Source organism: Hemiscyllium ocellatum, chromosome 19 (genome assembly GCF_020745735.1).
Source record: "Hemiscyllium ocellatum isolate sHemOce1 chromosome 19, sHemOce1.pat.X.cur, whole genome shotgun sequence".
Lineage (NCBI taxonomy): Eukaryota > Metazoa > Chordata > Chondrichthyes > Orectolobiformes > Hemiscylliidae > Hemiscyllium > Hemiscyllium ocellatum.
In genome coordinates, this window is record NC_083419.1 from 37899765 (window position 1) to 37922170 (window position 22406).

At 40.5% G+C, this 22406-nt stretch overlaps 1 protein-coding gene across 1 annotated transcript in view; it reads left to right on the forward strand.

Annotated features, from left to right (window-relative positions):
• Positions 1 to 22406, forward strand: part of kcnq1.2 (potassium voltage-gated channel, KQT-like subfamily, member 1.2) — a 358931-nt gene that overhangs the window by 49833 nt on the left and 286692 nt on the right. The window contains exons 3-5 of the mRNA XM_060840067.1: positions 8147 to 8273; positions 8903 to 8981; positions 11512 to 11608. Of these exons, the coding sequence (XP_060696050.1) occupies positions 8147 to 8273; positions 8903 to 8981; positions 11512 to 11608 (303 nt within the window). The remainder of the gene's footprint in view (positions 1 to 8146; positions 8274 to 8902; positions 8982 to 11511; positions 11609 to 22406) is intronic.

The window sequence follows — 22406 nt, forward strand, 5'->3', positions numbered from 1 at the left end:
TTTGGAGGTGGTGGAAATGACGGCGGATGATACATTGTATATGGAGGTTGGTGGGGTGGTAAGTGAGAACCAGTGGGGTTCTGTCCTGGTGGCGGTTGGAGGGGCGGGGCTCCAGGGTGGAGGAACGGGAAGTGGAGGAGATGCGGTGGAGGGCATTGTCGATCACGTCTGGGGGGAATCTGCGCTCCTTAAAGAAGGAGGCTATCTGGGCTGTACGGTATTGGAACTGGTCCTCCTGGGAGCAGATGCGGCGGAGACGAAGGAATTGGGAATATGGGGTAGCGTTTTTACAGGGGGCAGGATGGGAGGAGGTGTAGTCTAGGTAGCTGTGTGAGTCAGTCGGTTTATAGTAGATGTCTGTGTTGATTCGTTCGCCCGAGATAGAAATGGAAAGGTCTAGGAAGGGGAGGGAGGAGTCTGAGATGGTCCAGGTGAATTTGAGGTCGTCCTCCTGGGAGCAGATGCGGCGGAGACGAAGGAATTGGGAATATGGGAGAGCATTTTTACAGGGGGCAGGGTGGGAGGAGGTGTAGTCTAGATAACTGTGGGAGTCAGTCGGTTTATAGTAGATGTCTGTGTTGATTCGGTCGCCCGAGATAGAAATAGAAAGGTCTTGGAAGGGGAAGGAGGAGTCTGAGACCCAGATGAGTCTGGTGAAGGTTGGAGGAAGAGCGCCTCATCTTCCACATGGGAGCCCTCCAACCACAAGGGATGAACTCAGATTTGTCCAGTTTCCTCATTTCCCCTCCCCCCACCTTGTCTCAGTCGAATCCCTCGAACTCAGCACCGCCTTCCTAACCTGCAATCTTCTTCCTGACCTCTCCGCCCCCACCCCACTCCGGCCTATCACCCTCACCTTGACCTCCTTCCATCTATCGCATCTCCATCGCCCCTCCCCCAAGTCCCTCCTCCCTACCTTTTATCTTAGCCTGCTGGATACACTTTCCTCATTCCTAGGGCTTATGCCCGATACTTCGAATTTCCTGTTCCTTGGATGCTGCCTGACCTGCTGCACTTTTCCAGCAACGCATTTTCAGCTGGGACCCCACGGGCTCTTGCCATTCAGACCAGCCTTTGCTCAAGCCTTACTAAATTCCATCTAAATTCCATCAACTGCACTATGCACATTAATATATTTAGTCACTTTTTCAAAACCTCTATTAATCAATTAGGATCGCCCTTTAACAAATCCATGCTGACTACCTCTGATCAATCTCTACCTTTCCAAGTGTTTAGTCCTGTCCTTTTAGAAGTTTTTCCAATAATTTCTCTTACCATTGACATCAAATTACTGGTCTGTAATTACCTGGCCTATCCCAACTGTCCATCTTGAACAAATGAACCACATTAGCTCTCCACCAGACATCTGACACGTCACTTGTGGCCAGAAAAGTATTAAATATCTTTGTCAGGGCCTCAGCAATCTCCTACCTTGCCTCCCATAGCAGCCTGGAATATGTTTTATCAAGCCCTGGGGATTTGTGTTCTTGTATGCTTGTTGAAATATCTAACACATTAATCTTAATGTGTTCTAAAACCTCACCATCCTGATGAAATCCCTATCTATAATGTTGTTCTCCTCTGTAAACACAGATGTGAAATATTTATTTTAAGATCTCATCCATGGTCACTGGCTCCATGCACAGGTTGCCCCTTTAGTCTCTCATAGGTCCCATCCTTTCCCTGAGAACCTTCCTACTCTTAATGTACTTATATAAAGCCTTGGAAATTTTCATGATCCCATCTGCCAAAGAGACTTTGTGGCCCCTCTTTGCCCTCTTAATTTCATTTTTAAGTAAACTTCTCAACCCACTTAGCTTTAAAAGGACCACCTCTGTTTTTAATGCACTGTCCCTGACTTATGCTTCTTTCTTTTTCTTTACCAAACTCTTGACATCTATTAACATCCAGGATTCCGTGGAGCTACGGCCCTGGCCCTTAACTCTTTGGGGAACGCACTGACCTTGAATTTTCACTGTACTACTATTAAAGGAATTTGACTTTCCAAATTAGATACCTGGAAATAGCTGCTCCTGGTCTAAGTGCAGGAGTGAAGTGGTGAATTTGTATTATAAATGAATGTGAAATGTACCATGATGTAGTGTTTTGCTGATACCAATCCATGTCGACAGAGGTGTCAGCAGTTACTGCCCATAGAAAATGTCCTGAGGTTTTGAGAATGCTGGCCAAAGTGGATTCTTGGAAAAGACACCAGCAAGTTTCAGCTGACAAGTACCCATTGGTACTTCCTTATCAGGAAGTTTTTGCCATCTTGCTTTTTCCACTACCTGGGAAAATAGGAAACTGTATTGAAATGAGGGAAGCTGGGGTAATAATGAGCTTAATGGTGGACAATGAGCCTTTTCTTAGAATATTCAGTGTCTCATTTTTCCAATCTCATTTATTTTACCAACTGATTCACCGCTGTCCATGTTGTTTAGGAACTGGGAATATTCCACTCAATTACTTTTCAATTGTATGATGCATCAGATTCTGTAGATATATTCAACAAGAGAAGACATTTTTAGTGATTGAAAATACTTTTACATTTTGGTGAAATAATACAGTGAAAGGATTGATTATGCCTGTGTTGAGAGATTAGTTTCTTTGCTGCTGTTGGATGTATGCATTATAGAAAGGCTGCATTTTGTTATGAAATTCTGAAATTGAATCTTTTTTTTCTGTGCTTGTATTATGAGCTTGCTGTCACAAGAAATGATTAGTTACTGTAATTTGAATGCAATTTGATATCTGCAGACTTGTAAGTTACAATCAAGTCTTCTGAAACGGATTTTAATTAACAGAATTTAGAGTCTATGACAATATGAAATTATAATATGGAGTGACGACTTTTTGCATCTTTGTGCTGGTTGGTAACTCAGATGATATAAATTACTAGGTTGTTCCTTTCAAACTATGATGAAATTTGATACTGTTGACAAGTATAGGCACTCGATTGCTAGGAAACACCAGGAAACATCTGTACATATTGGAGTCCTGAAATAAAACCAATGCTTCTCTAAATTGACTGACAGGAGAATTTGGATACAGTGACTAAATGCTGCTCCAAACTTTCTTGGAAACCTGCAATTTTTTAAATTCACTCTTGGGATGTGGGCATTACTGGTTGGTCAGCATTCATTGTCCATCCCTAGTTGCCCTTGAGAAGGTGATGGTGAGTTATATTCTTGAGCCACGACAGCACACATGTTGTAGTTTGGCCCCCAATGCATGTAGGGAAGGAATTCCCATGAGTTTAACCCTGTGACATTGAAGGAGTGGCGATGTATTTCCAAGTCAGGATGGTAAATGGCTTAGAGGAGAACTTGCATGTGATGCTGTTTCCATACGCTTGCAGCCCTTGTCCTTCTTGATGAAATTAGTAATGAGTTTGGAAAGTGCTATACAAGGATCTTTGGTGAATTTCTGCAGTGCATCTTGCAGTTAGTGTACACTATTGCTGCTGAGTGTGAGTGCTGGAGAGAGTTTGTGATGTGGTGCCAATCAAGCAGGCTGCTTTGTCTTGGATAATGTCAACAGTTCTTGACTGTTGTTGGAGCTGCATCCATCCAGGCAAGTGGGGAGTATTCCATCATACTGCTGACTTATGCTTTGTAGATCATGGAGGGAGGTTTGAGCGAGTCAGGAGTTGAGGTATTCACTGTGCTATTCCTAGCCTCTGACCTGCTGTTGTAGCCACTGTGTTTATGTGGTGAGTCCAGCTGAGGTTCTGATCAGTGATGACCTCATGGGTGTTGATAGTGGGGATTCTTAGTGCATTTAAAAATGGACTACATCAGTATCTGAAGAATCATCAGTGAACACCCCATTTCTGATCTTAGGTTGGAGGGAAGATCATTGAAGAAGCTGAAGATGGTTGGGCCTAGGACACTACCCTGAGGAATTCCTGCAGAAATGTCCTGGAGCTTAGATGACTGACCTCCAACAGCCATAACCATCTTTTATCATAAAGAAACCAATACTAAGAAGAAGTAACTGCATATAGGAAATATCTGCCTGTTCTCCTTCCAGCTGCCAGCAGCACAACATCTAAAAAAAATGGATCTATTAACATTTCCTCCGGAGTGCTATTGGATTAAATTATGTAACATGGATTTAAAAAATAGTCATTGTCTTATTTTGTATAAATTATAACATTTGGCTTGGTTTTATTTGAGCTCCTTGTCACCAGCTATCTTGTAAGTGGACCTTGTGTACATGCTAGCTTGAATGTGCTTTTTCTGCCTGGTAGCCAGTCCCAGGGACTAGAGAAGAGATTTATTATTCTGAACACCAACTTCTGGCTATAAATAGTCAATTTCAACGAACATAGACCTAGAGAGCTCTGGCTTAAGCACTAGCAATTAAAATGAATGTAAGTGTTGAAACTAAAGTTACATGTTTTGACATAGTGCTATTGATGTTAAATATGGTGATGTGCACCAAAGTCTTGTTGGCGGTCATATCAAGTATCAGGAGGGGAGATTGAAGGGAGATTGTTCAGGGAGGCGACAAAGGGGAGAATGGGACAATGATCTGGACAGTTCAAGAAGCCAGAGTAAAATCTTCTAGCTCCACCCTTCCAGGATGTCTGATCTGGATAGCAATTTTTTAACTTGCAATTTCTAGTTTCATCTGAGCAGATGGCAGACATCCCTCTGGTTGGTGTATCCTGCATTGATAACTGATGTATTTTGTTCGTGTTATTCATTATCCTTGTGTAACAAAACATTTTAGTTCTCCTGATCAGATCTGATCTTTAATTTTTTTGGAAGTTAATACCTCTGTGTAAACTTTTTATTCTTGACCAGTGCTTGTGATGAAGCTTCTACGGTGCAGAGAACACTTTTTTTCTGCATTGCATATCTGAACTAAAATAGTACATATGAGTCAAAAGAGGAAATAAACTCTCATGAAGATTACCAAGTTGTCAGTCATCTTGTGAATTCTCCTCCTGAGGATTTCACCACTTTCCCTTCCATACACGGATACTATAGGGTACTATGAATCTTCATTCTACCATTGCTAGGCACGGGCATTATGTTTAACAGCACTTAAAGTGCATTTGTTTATTCCAGACCAATGCTCAATGAAAAAAATCTGATCATGCAAATTCCCAATAGCCATCTCACAACCTTAAATGTTCCAACATTCATTTGAGAAGCCCAGGGATAAGATAAACTTTCCAATTCTGAACGCTGGAAGCATCACTCATTCTGCTATTTCTCCCTGTCCAGATGCATTGAATGATTTGACCGCCCAGATCCTATTCCTCTCCTACACATTTTTTGCCTTTTCACCCCTATGGGTCCACGACATTCATTTGTTGTATCTTGGCTACAATCTCCCACTTCTAAGTGTGGGGTTCATTGATGGTGAGGCTGTTATCAGTCCCCACATGGTTGATTATGAGAGGTGAACAAGTGTTTACAGTTGAAACGCAGGCCATCCTTTTGCTGGTTAAAGATGCTCTGCACTTTTTATATCGTTCCACTTAGTTCATGCCTATTAGAATAGTAAGGGTACAGCAGATCCTATAGTAGAGGAAATGAACATATATTTACCAAAATGCAGGCCCTATGCCTTTAGAACATTTTTATTTCCCCTCCCTTCCCTAGGTGCAGGTCTGACATTCACAGCTGGAGTGGAGGGAACTTGCTATGTGATATTCCCTGTTGACTTTGAAAAAATCAGGCAATCATCTCGTGGTATTTTTTGGCTGAAATACCCCACCTTGCTAAGAGTGTCCTGCCCACATCCTCTCAGCATCCTTGGCTTGAACCATTGGAGGCCTTGGGGTCACAGGTAGAAGGAAGGGGAGCTGGGGGGCCTCTTCTGTTGCGTCCTGAGAAGCAGCGGTCAGGCTGCCTGACTGTCATTTCTTTTCCCAGTGGGTGTTTGCTGGCAGGTAAAGTGTTGGAAAGCACGTTTTGAGGACAAATCCATCAGCCATCACGTATTCTGCTGGATCTGGATTTCCAACATGGCTACCACCCTGTACTGGAAGGTAGCCAAGTGCTCACATGGCAGAGCACCCACAGTAGTGAGAATGTGGAGAGATTCAATCACCTTTCATTCTAGTTTATCACCTATAGCACAAGTGTCTGATACTCCTTTGCCCATCTCTTCAGCTTTACCATGCCACTTATGGCTTATTTTCGAGGCACATTTTCTACCTGGAATGAAGGAGCTGCCTGGTCTTCAGCAGCCTTCAATGTCAGAGATGTTACTCCATTGGCTGTGGAAATGTATCAATGATATGTTCACCAGACTGAAGCATCAAATCTAATCTAGCTGGAATGTCCAGGAGACAGTCCATGTGTTGCTGGAGAAACAGCAGGTACATTTTCTGAGGTTTCAAAGACTTGGTCCACAGGAGCAGCATTGGTACAGAGGGACTTGGACTGTTGGCTCTTCAGAGTTCGGAATTCCTGGCTGCCTGTGAAAGAGATGAGAAAAATTCTTTAACTAATTTTATGTACAGCAATATGTTGGCATGGAGCTTAACCAAGAAGTACAGATCACAATGGTTGTTGGCCCTACACTACAGTAATGGACCTAGTATTCCCTAGCCACCTCAGTGATCCTCTTCTCACAGGGAATGAATGACTTCATTTGCATCATCCTCTCTCCAAACCAGTCTTAGCCATCTTGACCCATCTTGCCAATTTTGTAGTGATAAAACAAAGGCAATGATTGTGTGTGATGGGAATGGTGCAGAAGCATTGTATGAGCATGCACAAATTTGCAGGGTGTGAGGTTTCCTCCGTGAGTGAGTAGGAAGCACTGAGGGCAGCAAGGGTTAGTAGTTTGGGAATAAAGGGCTCAAATGCACTTTATAATAGACATGTGATGCTGAGGATTGTAGCCCATGACGATTTCTGAGATGCATTTGCAGTGGCAACTTTTGAATTAATGATGGCTATGTAAGGTAGCAGATTCCCGTTACTACTTACCCTTATGGGGAGATTATTGAATTTTTCTTGGATCAGTTTGACATATCTCTTGTGGTGTCTGATTCCTCTGAGTTGTGCTGTTATCTGTGTCCAGGCTGGACAGGTGTGATATAATGGTCTTTTGATTCTCTTCTGGAAAGTGAGTGTGTGGTCCTTCTGTGAGGCCATCAAACAGCAAAGAGCCAACATGAATTTTTGCTGTGAATATTACCTGTGCTTTATGAATGACAGCACAGGATGAAGAGATGCTCTTAGCTTATAGCAATTGAAGTGCAATTCATCTGGTCTTTAAATATGGCACTAGACCTTTTGAAACCAAAATATCTTGCCAATGGCAAAAACTTCTAGCTTGCTTGCCATACAATTTGCCAAGTACTCATACAACAACTTACTTACTTAGATAATGAGTTGAGAAATGATGTCATCCAACATGCTAACCACCATGCTTTATCTTCAGAAAGGAAGATTCCACCCTGCAAAATTATTCTAATAAAATTTAAGCAATAAACAAATTGATAGCTCGATTGAACCAAAAAAAATTGTAAAATGCTAATTAGCATATGACATATGTGGAATTGAAGGAAATATAAAGATTGAGAACTATAATAAGTAGAAAGTATGATGAGTAAAGAAAAGACTAATGGATCAGCAGAGTGAGAAAGCATCCTGTCTCAACTTTTCTTCACAAAAAATCCAGATCAAAATACACTTCCAAAAACCATTGTATCATCACACTGAGTGATCTCCTGAAGAAGGGCTTATGCCTGAAACGCCGAATCTCCTATTCCTTGGATGCTGCCTGACCAGCTGCGCTTTTCCAGCAACACATTTTCAACACTGAGTGATCTACCAACCTTTGGTTCCAATTTATCTGATGCAGATCCTTTGTTTTCAGATTACCTTAGAAATGTTAAAAATGTATCTTAAAAATGAATCACCCTAATCTGGCCAACCATTGTAGGTATTGGAATATGGAAAGGTATAAAGACTACTGCCTGGAATTAATCCTGAAATGGCTCTTAGCAATATTAGCAGACCACTCTCTGATAGCAATTTGATCTTGTAAGTGTTTAATTAAAATGCCCTAACAATGTTTTGAGCCTTAGTCTATTATACAAAAGCAATGATTTTTCTATTTCAGCTCGCACAGTTTAATCCACTCTCAACAATTCTTTTTATTTTCCATTTAGGAGATAGTGTTAGTAGTTTTTTTCGGTGCAGAATATATGGTACGATTATGGTCTGCAGGCTGCAGAAGTAAATATATTGGTGTTAAAGGAAGGATTCGGTTTGCCAGGAAACCTATTTCCATTATAGGTGAGGAGTTCCTTGTTTTCTTTCAATTACCTTAACGTTAACAATCTTGTGTATGTTAAAGTCAACTATACTTCATTGAGATAATTGTCAGACAGAATTTGAGATTCTGTGCAAATATTTGACTTTGCAACTATGCCAAAAAATTTTTAAAAACGGCAACACAGTGTAGCTTTATTATTGTATTATAGAAGTAGCTTAGAGATGGATATGGAACAGTTGAATAATATCAAATAAAGTTTTGAATACACTAAATGCTTTCACAGTAATATTATCTTAGTAAAAACAATAAATCTAAAAGAAGCATGAAACCAGGCCATTCCTGAGTCACAGAAGAACACACAGGCAGATTTGTTAATTGCAATTTCAAGTGCTATGGGAAAATATATAACATGAAATTCTGAAGATGTTTTTACAACTCATAAATTAGAATTTTCATTGCGTTTGAAATAATTTAGAAGCTGTAGTTGACAGTGGATTGGAATTGTAATTTGAAGTTTGATCCAAGGATTGTTTTGTTTATTTGCCATCAATGTATTAATTTTTTTGGCCATGATCTTGAAAAGGTTAACATAATTCCTTTATGATGTCATATTTGAAACTAATCAGCACGCTTGTTTTTTGACTTGCAGATCTGATTGTAGTGATTGCATCCATTATAGTGCTCAGTGTCGGATCAAATGGTCAGGTGTTTGCCACATCTGCCATCAGGTATTTCTCTGCAGTTTTATAAATTAAAATGAACAGACCCAATCTATTTCTAGGCTATTAGACCAATTAGATTCTAAGATTAAGTAGATAGAGAGTGGAGTCCTCAGTTATTCTTTTTAAAATTCATTTATTCATCCACTGGATGAGGGTGTCACTGGCTAGACAGCACTTATTGCCAATAGACAATAGGTGCAGGAGTAGGCCATTCTGCCCTTCGAGCCTGCACCACCATTCAATATGATTATGGCTGATCATCCTTAATCAGCATCCTGTTCCTGCCTTAACTCCATGACCCTTGATTCCACTATCCTTGAGAGCTCTATCCAACTCTTTCTTAAATGAATCCAGAGACTGGGCCTCCACTGCCCTCTGGGGCAGAGCATTCCACACAAGAAGTTTCTCCTCATCTCTGTTCTAAATGGTCTACCGCGTATTTTTAAGCTGTGTCCTCTGTTTGGCACTCACCCATCACCCGGAAACATGTTTCCTGCCTCCAGAGTGTCCAATCCTTTAATAATCTTATGTCTCAATCAGATCCCCTCTCGGTCTTAGAAACTCAAGGATATTCAAGCCCAGTTGCTCCAGTCTTTGAGCGTAAGGTAGTCCTGCCATTTTAGGAATTGACCGCGTGAACCTACGCTGCACTCCCTCAATAACCAGAATGTCTTTCCTCAAATTTGGAGACCAGGACTGCACACAGTACTCCAGGTGTGGTCTTACCAGAGCCTCTACAGCTGCAGAAGAACCTCTTCGCTTCTGTACTCAATCCCTCTTGTTATGAAGGCCAACATGCTATTAGCCTTCTTCACTACCTGCTGTACCTGCATGCTTACCTTCATTGACTGGTGCACAAGAACACCCAGATCTCTTTGTACTGCCCCTTTACCTAAATTGATTCCATTTAGGTAGTAATCTGCCTTCCTGTTCTTGCCACCAAAGTGGATAACCATACATTTATCCACATTAAACTGCATCTGCCATGCATCTGACCACTCACCTAACCTGTCCAGGTCACCCTGTAAACTCCTAACATCCTCCTCACATTTCACCCTGCCACCCAGCTTAATATCATCAAAAAATTTGCTAATGCTATTACTAATACCATCTTCTATATCATTAACATATATTGTAAAAAGCTGCAGTCCCAGCATTGATCCCTGCGGTACCCCACTGGTCACTGCCTGCCGTTCCAAAATGGAGCCGTTTATCACTACTCTTTGTTTCCTATCAGCCAACATCCCTAATTTCCCAGAGGGCAGTTAAGTGTTAACCACATTGCCAGACCAGGTAAGGATGACAGTTCCCTTCCCTCAAGGACATTAGTGAACCAGATGGTTTTTCCAACAATCGACAATGGATGCATGGTCACCGTTAGATTCTTAATTTCAGATATTTACTTAATTCAAATTCCACCATCTGCCATGACAGGATTTGAATCAGAGTCCCCAGAATGTTATCTGGATCTTTGGGATTAACAGCCCAGCTATAATACCACCAGGCCTCCCCTATCCTGCTTGGCTGAGAGCTGTGGTAATATTTGGAATAGTATATATAAAATTATAATGAGGTCCACATCAAGGTTAGGCAGAATTGTAAATTTCTGGAATATTTACAAATAGTTATTGTTTTTGCAATCAAATGTTTGAATAATTACGATCTCCAATTTGCTAGCTTGTGTTGCTCTTTTTGTATGCCTTGTCTTTTAGTGCAGCCTGAGAGGTAAATAAAAATCACTTGAAGCAGCTATATTTAAGTCAGCATTAATTTATCAAGGCATGGTTAGTTATTATTAAGTAACAACAAAAGAGCATAAGAAATAGGAACAAGAGTAGACCATAGCACTCAGGTTTGTGCAACCATTTAATATAATCGAGGCTAATCTGCTGCTTCATTACACTACCCCCCTCTCTATATCCTGACTCCCCAAGAGTCTAAACATCTGTCTGTAATTAATAATGGAGCATCCACGTTCCTCTGTGATGGACAATTCTGTACATTCACAACCTTCTAAGTGAAGAAATATTTCCTATTTTATCTCTATTTCAAGTGAAGGATCATTTATACTGAGACTGTAACTCTTTTATTTCCTCCCTAGATTCCACAAGCAGCCCCAGAGTCTACCATGTTAGACCCCTTCAAAATCTTGTATGTTTGAATGAGATGACTCATTCTTCAAAACTCCAATTTATTCAGCCTGTCATCACAGTAGAACCCTCTTATTCCAGAAACTAGGCTAGTAATTTCAATGCAAATACATTACTCTTTAAATTTGGAGACATATTAAGTAATCGAATTCTATATAAGGCTTCCCTGTTCTTGTGTTTTAGCCCCATTTTGTAATAAAAACTAACATGCCATTTATCTTCCTATTTTATTCGTGTACTTGCAACAAAGACCAAACCGGGATGGACTTTAATATGTTGAACATAGTTTTAAACCATCAGACGTTTAACTGCACGATTTTTAAAATGCAACTTTTAAAATGTTTATGTTTGTCTTTTGTAGTATTGATGTTATTTTGTATTTTCAGGGGTATTCGATTCCTTCAGATCTTACGGATGCTGCATGTGGATCGACAGGGTGGCACTTGGAGACTTTTAGGCTCTGTCGTTTTCATTCATCGTCAGGTTAGCTACATCTTTAACTGTTCAGGTCAGGCTCTGATTCTATAATTATACCCAAAAGCTTTTCTAACAGTGGGCCTGAGTAGATAAAGTTGCTGTGACTTTCTTGCAAGGTTCACCTAAGAGGAGGTGAGGCCATTAAATAACGTTTTTGTTTTTATTAATTTTCCTTGTGCAAATGAATGCTGCTGAATCCATTAGAAAAAGATATAACTCTCCAGACTGGGGTTCCTGTCCTCAATCAGGAGGCTCTCCGAAAATGCTTCTCTCACAATCTACATAATTATTCAAAGATGTGCAGGTTTGGTGGATTGGCCATGCTAAATTGCTCATGGATGTGCTGGCTAGGAGGCTCAGCCATGGTATATACAGGAACAGAGGTAGGGTGAGGGGTGGGGGTGGCGGTGGGTTGGACCTGGTAGGGATATTCTTCAGACTTTGGTGTGGACTTGATGGGATGAATGGCCTGCTTCTACACTATAGAGGTTTTATGATTCTATGAATGCTGAAGCACATTTCTTTATGATGATGTTTTACTCAGGAAATGAGTACGCAATCTGAAGGCTGAAGAATAACATGGCTTGCATTGAAAAATTTGCATGACGTCTTAAAGCCATGAAAAAAGTAACATTCGTGTAGTAAGAAAGAAATTCAATGTGGACCAGGAAAGTAGTGGACAGGATATTAAAAGAAGTGTAATATTGAATCAAAATTATAGTAAAATTAAACACTAGTACATCATTCCTATGTTATTGTAACTGAAGTATCTAAGAAATTCATCATTTTAATCCTTTGCTGAGAACCTGAATCATATAAGGTTCCATTCTAAATTCCATTGGATTGAATTTAGATATATTTGTGAGGTGGCTTGATAGCTTTGGGCATGTTGGAGAAACTAGTTCTGAAGTTAGGCATTTTGTAAAGGAGATTTTTCTGGACTTAGTACAAATTTAACTCTTCTCAGTAGAATTGTGACCTGAAGGTTGTTGCCCACCTATGGCTGCTACTGACTTTTAAGATCAATCTCAACATGTGTTTCTATATTCTTTCCCTCTTTGCAGCTGATGTGCATGAGGACAGGGTATCCCACCAACATAGTATATTTGCCCAAAGGATAGAAATAGCTTCTTGTAGATCAAAAACATATTATGGATAGGCAGTCTGACAAGATGAGAGATTTGAGAATGAATATCCGATTAACTTTCTTCCATACTTAAAGATTGTCTTTTGTTTTTCTGCATTTTTAATTGTGGACTGAAATGGAAGAAAAAACATTATAAAGCTAAGGATTACTTCATTCTTTTGAAAGAAAGTAACCTGATATTCATTGCAGGTATTGTTTACACAGCTGCTGGTTCAAGCAGTTGTATGAAAAGGTGCAGATGAGCTGGAGGCTTGGGGTGTACAAATGGAGGTTTAAAAAGCAACAAGAAACTGGTTGGATTATGGACAAGTGACCAGTTATCACTGACAGGCCGTCTGTTCTCAAGTAGCTAAACAGCTTGAGGCTCTGATCAAGAGAGGGAATCGCGGTCAGGTCTCTACTCTCTGTTCTTTGCAGTAAAATCCACTTTAAGTATGAAGAAGACCAGTTTTCAGCAGTTCCTTCAACAATTGTTATACTTTATGACTTCTAATTAAATGAATCAAAAACCTTTTATAAATGAGAGTCAGTCATCTGGTACCTTGTGCAAACCAGCGAAATCATCTGGAGAAGGACAATGGCGAAGCAGATACTGTGAACAGTGATGACTGAACTGCTTTCCCAGTTATTTCTTTCCCAGTCATTTCTGTCCATTATACCCATATTTATTTCCTGTCTGTGTATAAGTGGAACACAGGATTGGAGTTTTAATCAGTCAATTTGTATGCCAATGGTTCATAATTGTTTACCTGTAGCTTGAATCTATTTGCTTGTAATAAATTAGTGCATTGAGTATAGGAGTTAGGAGGTCATGTTGCAGCTGTACAGGATGTTGTTTGGGTCACTTTTGGAATACTGTGTTCAATTCTAGTCTCCCTGCTATAGGAAGAATGTTGTGAAACTTGAAAGGGTTCAGAAAGGATTCACATGTATGTTGGCAGGGTTGGTGGGCTTGAGCGAAAGGGAGAGGTTGAATAGGCTGGGGCTATTTTTTCCTGGAGTGTTGGAGGCTGAGGGGTGGCCTTATGAAGGTTTATAAAATCATGAGGGGCAGGGTGGGGGGTCCAGAATTGAACGGCATAAGTTTAAGGTGAGAGGGGAAAGATTTAAAGGGATCCGAGGGAACAACTTTTTCATGCAGAGGGTGGTGGGTGTATGGAATGAACTGCCAGAGGAAGTGGTAATAGAATTGCAACATTGGAAAGGCATGTGGATGGGCATATGAATAGGAAGGGTTAGAGGAATATGGGCCAAATGCTGGTAAATGGGACTGGATTAAATTAGGATATCTGGTCAGCATGGGCGAGTTGGACCAAAAGGTCTGTTTTCAAGCTGTACAGCCGCAAGACTCTATGACTCTAAATAATAATTTTTCTTAAGTACAGAAACATGACCTGTGCTTTCTACTAATTTTGAGTCTGAAAGTCTGTAAACTGAGGATGGAATTCTGCATATTTTAAAGAAAGTCTTTAAATTTTGTGATGACTTTGGGCATGGCACGGGCATTGATTTTTCAACCCCTACTCCAGTGAGAGATAGCAATACTTCCCTGCTGGCTTTCTCAATTTAAGTTGATTTGAATGTGTGCATAAAGAGTTTAAGGCTTTCTTCTGTCAGGCTATAATTATTTAATTTTAGCATGTTTCATGGAAGGTTTCTCAGTGAACCCTAGTAAGTTTTCTCACTCTATTCTCCACTGCTTGCCCTATTAGTTATGCATAATACCTAGATAGATCCAGGCTAGTGCTACCTTTTGCTCAGCAATGGTAGAAATACTTATCACTATTCAAACCTCCCAGAATTCCTAATGCTAGTGCCATTCTTAAAGCTGTGCATCAAGTCAAGTGCTATCGGTTTTTCACATTGCTTGTAATGGGAGAGTATGCAGGTGGGGTAGCTGACATTTCATTGCAAGCTCAAATTCATAAAAACATTGCTACTTAACATCACCTGTCTGATTGACAATCATTGTAACTGCGGTAAAAAGAACCAAGCTACATAAGTTATCCTTCCTTTGTGTTATGTTACCTTAGAACCATGTGTAAGGGAGTGCAGCAGTTTCCTCAAAGCCCAGCATAACTGAATACCATCTTATTGTTCAATGTTTGAGCATTTCATACTGGAAGTATTTCCAGTGGTTGAAAGCATTCACTGTTTTAAGCAACTCCAAAAGTGAAGGAAAAACAATGAAAAGCGGAATCTGCTTCTGGGAACACTCAGGGACTGCCTGCCTTTGATCATTGAACAATATTGCACCCAGTTCATATCTATTGGAAATGTGTCAATTACGTCCAGTCTGACTTGATGCATCAATTACTTCAATGTTCTATTATGCTGAAGGTAATGTTTCTCCTGCTCTAAGTCTTTTTGGGAGGAAGACAATGTCCACCAGATCCCCACTTTTCCTGCTCTGTGCACAGCACACAAGCATTATGCAGCACATGCTGTATGGACTGAACTCTAAAGCCTGATCCTTCACGCTGCCTCTGCCCCCCACACTACCAAACCAGTCCAAACATTGAGGACCCTATTTTCTGTTCCATTATGGCCCCAGTGAATAGAATTGTATCTACTAGTAGAAAGTGAGAATTGTAGATGCTGGAGATCAGAGTTGAAATGTATAGTGCGGGAAAAGCACAACTGGTCAGGCAGCATCTGAGGATCAGGAGAATAGATGTTTTAGGTATAGATCCTTCATCAGGAATGAGGTTTGTAGGCCAAGGCAGCTGAGAGATAAATAGGAGAGTGATGGGACTGAGGGTAAGGTAGTAGGGAATGTGATAAGTAGATAAAGGTGGAGGTAATGATAGGTCAGAGAGGAGGATGGGAAGGAAGATGGACAGGTAGGACCGTTCAAGAGAGTACTGCCGAGTTGGAAGGTTCGTACTCTGATAAGGTGGAGGGAGGGGAAATGGGGAGGCTGGTGAAATCCATATTGATCCTATGTGGTCGACGGGTCCTAAGGTGGAAAATGAAGTGTTCTTCCTTCAGTCGTTGGATGGTTAGGGTTTGGTGATGGAGGAGGCCAGGACGTGCATGTCCTTGGTGGTAGTCCCTACATTGGGGAGACAGAACACCACCTTGCGGATGGTTTCAGAGAACACCTCTGGAACACTCGTACCAATCAAACGCACTGCCCCGTGGTGGAATACTTTAACTCCCCCTTCCACTCCACCAAGGACATGCAGGTCCTGGGCCTCCCTCTATCGTCAAACCCTAACCACCTGATGCCTGGAGGAAGAACGCCTCCTCATCCGCCTTGGGACCCTCCAACCACATGGGATCAATGTGCATTTCACTAGTTTCCCCGTTTCCCCATTTCTCCCCCTATCCCAACTCAGCACTGCTGTCTTGTACGGTCCTACCTGTCCATCATCCTTCCCATCCATCGGCTCCACCCTCCTCTCTGACCTATCACTTTCACCTCACCTTCATCTACCTATCGCATTCCCAGCTACCTTCTCCCACCCCTCCACCATTTATCTCTCTGCCTCCTTGGCCTACAAGGCTCATTCCTGATGAGGGCTTATGCCTGAAGTGTCGATTCTCCTGCTCCTTGGATGCTACGTGAATTAGAATTAGAATCCTTACTGTGAGCATACCATTCCCCTACATTTACCCCTGACTCATGCACCTAACCTATACATCCCTGGACACTATGGGCAATTTACCATGGCCACTTCACCTAACATGCACATCTTTGGGTTGTGGGAGGAAACTGGAGCACCCGGACGAAACCCATGCAGACACAGGGAGAATGTGCAAACTCCAAACAGACAGTCGCCCAAGTCTGGGAATTGAATCCAGTCCCTGGTGCTGTTAGGCAGCAGAGCTAACCACTGTGCCACAGTGCCACCCCAGCTGACTGGCTGTACTTTTCCAGCACCACATTCTTTGACTCTGCATTGTCCCTACACTTGGCCATCAGTCTAGGGATTGCTTTAGTGGAATCATCACTCATGGTAGCAGAGGGTGGCCCTTATGTCCTGCTCACTATCCCTCTAAGGCATCTAGTCCTTTAAATGCAGCAGGATCATGAGAATTTTCAAAGACATGGGCAGTTCCCAGGATACCTGGTGCAGGCCTCTAAGACATGGTACTTATAATCACATGATTTATACATTGAAATAGAATCATTTTCAGTTGAAGTCTGTTGCATCATGATATGGTGCTCTCAACGCAATAAGTGTACAGTTTATAGCACCTTGCACATGGGGAAGCCAGCTGTCTTGGTAAAGACAAATGCTTGAGCTGCAGCACCAATGCCATTGTGGGGATATGAGGTCAAGCAATGTGATCTTGCACAAATTGCATCAGAAGTAGTATTAATGTACTTGTGTATCAGGGGAGTGAAATCCACATAGATGCCGATTGGATCCTTGGAAGAGCTTATTGAATAAACACTTGGCACATCTGTCATCTTAATGGCCACTGAGCTAGAATGGCCATCTCATGCCCACAGGTTCCAATCACTGGAACAGGTCTGCGATGGTGTTCTGGGACTTGTGCAGTCCTCATTGTCACTGTATCACCTTCACCCGGAAGAAATAACCTTGAGTATGGTACATGTGGGCCTCCTATACTTCATCTACACCCTAAGGGGATCTTCTACTGCAGCCTTTTGATCATGAGGCTGTTTGGCAGCATCTAGAGGTTGCTACTTCTCCTGGGCTGGTGGCACATCTGTTCCCCCTCAATTTCTCTGTACCTTTGTAGTGCCACAGAAAGAGAGACAATAATAATGTCAGGCTTCCAATGAACTTGCATGGGAAATATCAGAAGCAGAACAGGTCCTTGGTAACATGAGCAGCTTTCACATCTCATGGTTTAGCTGTACAGTGAAACATAGAATACTCCGACAAGGAATGGACAAGGAATGCATTTAGATGCTGCTTTGACATCAACCTTATTTTGATCAATGCAATACAAAACATATTGTGCATATGCAGTAGGAGATTTTTAATTGCTGTTTGATTACTGGTACCTTGCACCCCTGCCACCACAACGTCTAAGAAAGGCTGCATTACATTGGCAAATACTTAGAGTTCAAAGTGATAAATAAAGTTCTGTGCCCTTGTGCGGTCCTAAGATCTTGGATTGTGCCATTTTTAAAAAAAAAATCACCTATGATTACTTCTGTTTCATTCAGATGACAATGTTCAGTCTGTGATGATGAACAGTCAAGTTATTTGTAACCAAATTTGTATTCACATAATTGGACACTTTATGCATTTTACAACTGAAGGATAGGCTCTGGCTGCTCATAGGCCATGTCCTAATATTTGAAAACTGTTTTCCAAGATGGATGCCTGGATGTTCATGTGGCAAACTGTAGCCACCAGGTACACAAACTGACTTACATGTTGCAATCACTCGCTGTCAATTCAACATATGGGAGAATAGAAAAGTATATGTCCGTGAGGGGAGATTGGATATTAATGCCCATGCAAACAAGCCTCTCACTGCTCAATAGCAAAATTCCCATCTTGCCATTCAAAATTGGGTTGCATAATCAGAATTTTTTTCTCTACTTCAAGAATCTAATTTCTGACAAACTTGCCATATTTTTCCAACTGACTTGCACTTGCCCACGTTTATCATACACTGAGAAAATTCTGCCCATAATTTCTAACACAGACTGCTTGCTTTTGAATAATCAGGAGGCATTTTTATCATTGCATTGCTGCACTGGAAAGTCTATGCTTAGTGCCAAGGAATATCAAAGAGCTATGACCAACTTGGCATTTGAAATATGTAACTTTGACTTATACCTTGAAACCTTCTTTTCAAACCATTAAATAGGTCATCACTTTTATCATTTCGGGCAAAAGACCTTAATCAGGAATAAAGGCAGTGAGCCTGAAGCGTGGTAAGATAAGCATGGAGAGATAAGCTCCACGCTTCAGGCTCACTGCCTTTATTCCTGATGAAGGGCTTTTGCCCGAAACGTTGATTTCGCTGCACTTTGGATGCTGCCTGAACTGCTGTGCTCTTCCAGCACCACTGACCCAGAATCTGGTTTCCAACATCTGCAGTCATTGTTTTTACCTCATCACTTTTATCAGCTCAACTTGTGGAATCTACCTTGTTGCAACTTATGGCCATTGTCATAGTTGTAGTGGAAGCTCAGATTTCTATGATTCCTTTTGTTCGAAGATTATGAAAGCTTCACAGCAGTTCATCTATTTGTTATCCAGTAGTTCAGCGGAATTGCCTGGTAGGTGGTGACTGGGCTGATTCCCCATAATACCAGTGTTTGCAGCCACGTACAGAAACAATTTACTTTAGCACAAGCTTTTGAGTGAACAAGATGTACTTTAGCACTAGGCAGATCATTTCTAATAGACTATTGAAACTTTAATCAAGTAGAGGAAAGCTACAAAAATATAATGACACCAGCAGCCAAAAGAAATAATCAAGCACCTTGTCTGAATTTGTTTCATAATTTCTTAAGTAGCATGTTAGGCCCCCAATGGGTGGAATTGGGGAAATAAGGCAAAATATGAAAATCAGACTGTTAAAGCTAATGAAAACTTCTGATACTTTCTCTCAAGGGTTTAAATGGCGAGATCTGAAGCTTGTTGTGAGCAGTGATTTACTTTTTATTCCCTTGCATTTACAATACCTTGTTAGCTAATCTCACCTCATTTCTATGCAACTACAAATTCTCCTTTCCTTCCGTGAGAAACTGGATGGCACCAAATTTCAAAATAAAAGTCAGAGCAGCAGCTGCAGTTTGCCATCACTACCTTTCTGCACCTTCAAACAATCACATCTTCACCACTGTTTTGCTGCACCCTTCATGGAGACCCATCCTTTTTCACTCTTCAGCAATGCAAGTGGGCATCCCCAAATCATCAGCCTCACCACAACATCCGATTATTTTTGGACCGATATCTCACTACTTCTGTCATTCAGGATTTTACTTTGGAAAGCAAGGACACCTGTGACTTGCATATTTCTGCCAGGTCGCTTTGCCCATGGGACCACACAAGTATCTTTTGCATACACACAAGATACGTCTTATGCCTCTTTGCTTCATTCTTAGTGCTCACTCAGTTTGCACTTACAGGCAGTCTCAAGGTTGTAAATGGGTTCCATTCTTAAGAGTCCTTTCGTAAATTGATTTCTACGCAAGTTGGAACACAATGCAGATCAAAATAATATGGCTGTTCATAAGAACAGGGAATGTTTGTATGTTAGATCTTCAAAATTACATCCCTGTATGGGATACCATTCACAGGTACAGGCATTGGTAAATCATGATCCCTTTGCACTTGGAAGCTGCCAGCCTCAGTAGCAAGCATTGCACAGAGGGAGAAGCAAGCAAGAATTATGTTGATGTAAGGATTGTAAATTAATTCCAATGAGATTGCTTTGCTTTGTAATTTTTTTTCATCTGTTCTTAGTTACAATACTACCTTCATGAAATATGACCAATGTTTCATGGAGATGTCATTATATGTGCTTTAATGGACTAATGATTTTCTACCTTAATATTAGATGAATAGTTAAATATGTTAAAAGTCACATTTAATTAAGTAGGACATTTCAACTGACAAGATTGCTGCTTTGTTTGTTTAACCCTAAAAAGATTATGGGACAAAATAACTGGAGCAATTGAACTCAGAAAATGTTGATTACTCACAGCTGTTACTTTAGAAATAGCAACAGTGACTCTGTTCAGTTGACTTTAAATGAAAGATGCAAGGGTCAAGTTATTCCAACTACAATTGAAAAAAACCCTTCAGAAGCACATTTGCGCATATGTGTTGGCTCATTTGTTTTAGAATAGTAAGCTTAACTTCTTAAAGTGAACTTTTGTAAAATTCTGTCACTCCAGAAACTAATTTTAAAGATCTGGATTTGAAAAGATTAAAATACTACAATAAAAAGATTACTAACAAAATATTTGAATAGTAGGTTAAAGGTAGATTTTCTCCTTTGTCTGCATTCCTTTGTTCCTAGCTCAAATATATTATGCCCAAACATTATAGCCAGGAACCGTAAACGTGTAGGGAAATTTGTTAAGAGGAAAAACTTAGAGGCTTTCCATCTTATAGACAAAACATTCAGAATAAGGAGAGAGAGGCTGGATGTAAAACGTGGTGGGGTAGCATTAAGAAGTGATGAAATGAGGATAGTTTGAAAATCTGAAAGCTGTGCTGGCAACCAGTTTTAGCTGCATCAAATTGAGAAACTTTTCAAATTGGTTGATGATACCAATGGTATCACTGTGGAATCTGTCTTACTGCAAAACAATAAGATTGAGATTAATTAGCCCATCAAGTACTTTTCAAAGAAACTGACCACATTAGCAAAAATATTCAGCAATTGAGGCATAGAAAGTCTCCATCATTTTGAAATATACCTCACCAACAATGTGAAATAAATCGTTATTTATATGGACAAACCTTTGTCTTCAAAATTTGTCAAATATTCAGGGCACAGACTTACAGTTGTTATACTGATGCTTAATTCTCTAATTGCATAATTGTAAAATTGTCTGATAAAGGAAATGTTATATTGGGCATTTTATTGACAGCACATATGAAAGACACTGCTGTGGAGCTCATGAACTTATGTAAAATAAGGTTGCTGAGTAACTCATTGTATATTCAGTACATTACTACTGTTAATCTGATATAGAAATTCGATCATTTTTCGTGGACAATGAAAATGTCTGCTAATGATACATTATACTTCCCCCATAGAAAATGAAAATGTAAAGTGTGTGACTCAACTATAGTTTAATAAAATTTTGTGTGTGGATTTTGAAGAATTGGCATGTGGGACAAACACAGAGAAAGCTCCAGAGACTCATCAAGTCTGGCAGCGTCTGTGAAGAAAAATAAAGTTAACGGTTCAAGTCTGGTAATGACTCTTCAGAATTGAAAGGTTGGAAATGGGTTTTTCAAATACTTCTGATAAAGGAAGTGGGGAAGTAAAAGGGCAGATGGTGCAGAGGCCCAGTTCAAAAGATCAAGGGTTTGTTAATAGTAATGCAAGAGAACAAGATGGAAAATTTATGTAAATTTAAAGAGTGACATCCTTTCTAAACCCTAATTGCCCTTCTGAAGAGCATCTGAAAGAATGCTTAGTATTTTCTTGCTTGTGCAAGCTGTATTGACAAAGATCCCAGAGGCATCTGCAATTGTATCTGGTGACATCCATCTTTTTTGTGCACTAGAATGTCAGATCAACAGCTGCCTGAACATTACACAACTTATCCTCATGTTTGTCCTCAGGAACTAAGACTTATTGGCATAAAGCTTTTTTTTGGGCAAAATGTGTCTGCAGAAAGAAATCCTTGCTCTTTATGTGCCATGTGCGGTTTGTTTTTGTGTATGGTTTGGTTTATTTAGTGAGATACAAACTAATATTTTAATATAGCAATAAAGGAGTGTTAACTTGTTTTGCATAATCATTGGGTAAGTTTTGTTTGTAATAAGTCAATAATTTTGTGTTCAGATGCACCTATCTGATCATAACTGGTCGCAAAGCAGGATTTAGTCCATTCCTTCAGCTGAACATACAACCTTTTTGGCAAGTTGATCAAGGGTACATTTCTGACAGTGTGTGCCTGCTCTTATTGACCATAATGGTTTGTTGTAGAAAGAAAGCATTAGTGACCATTCACATGTCAAAGCAACAGGT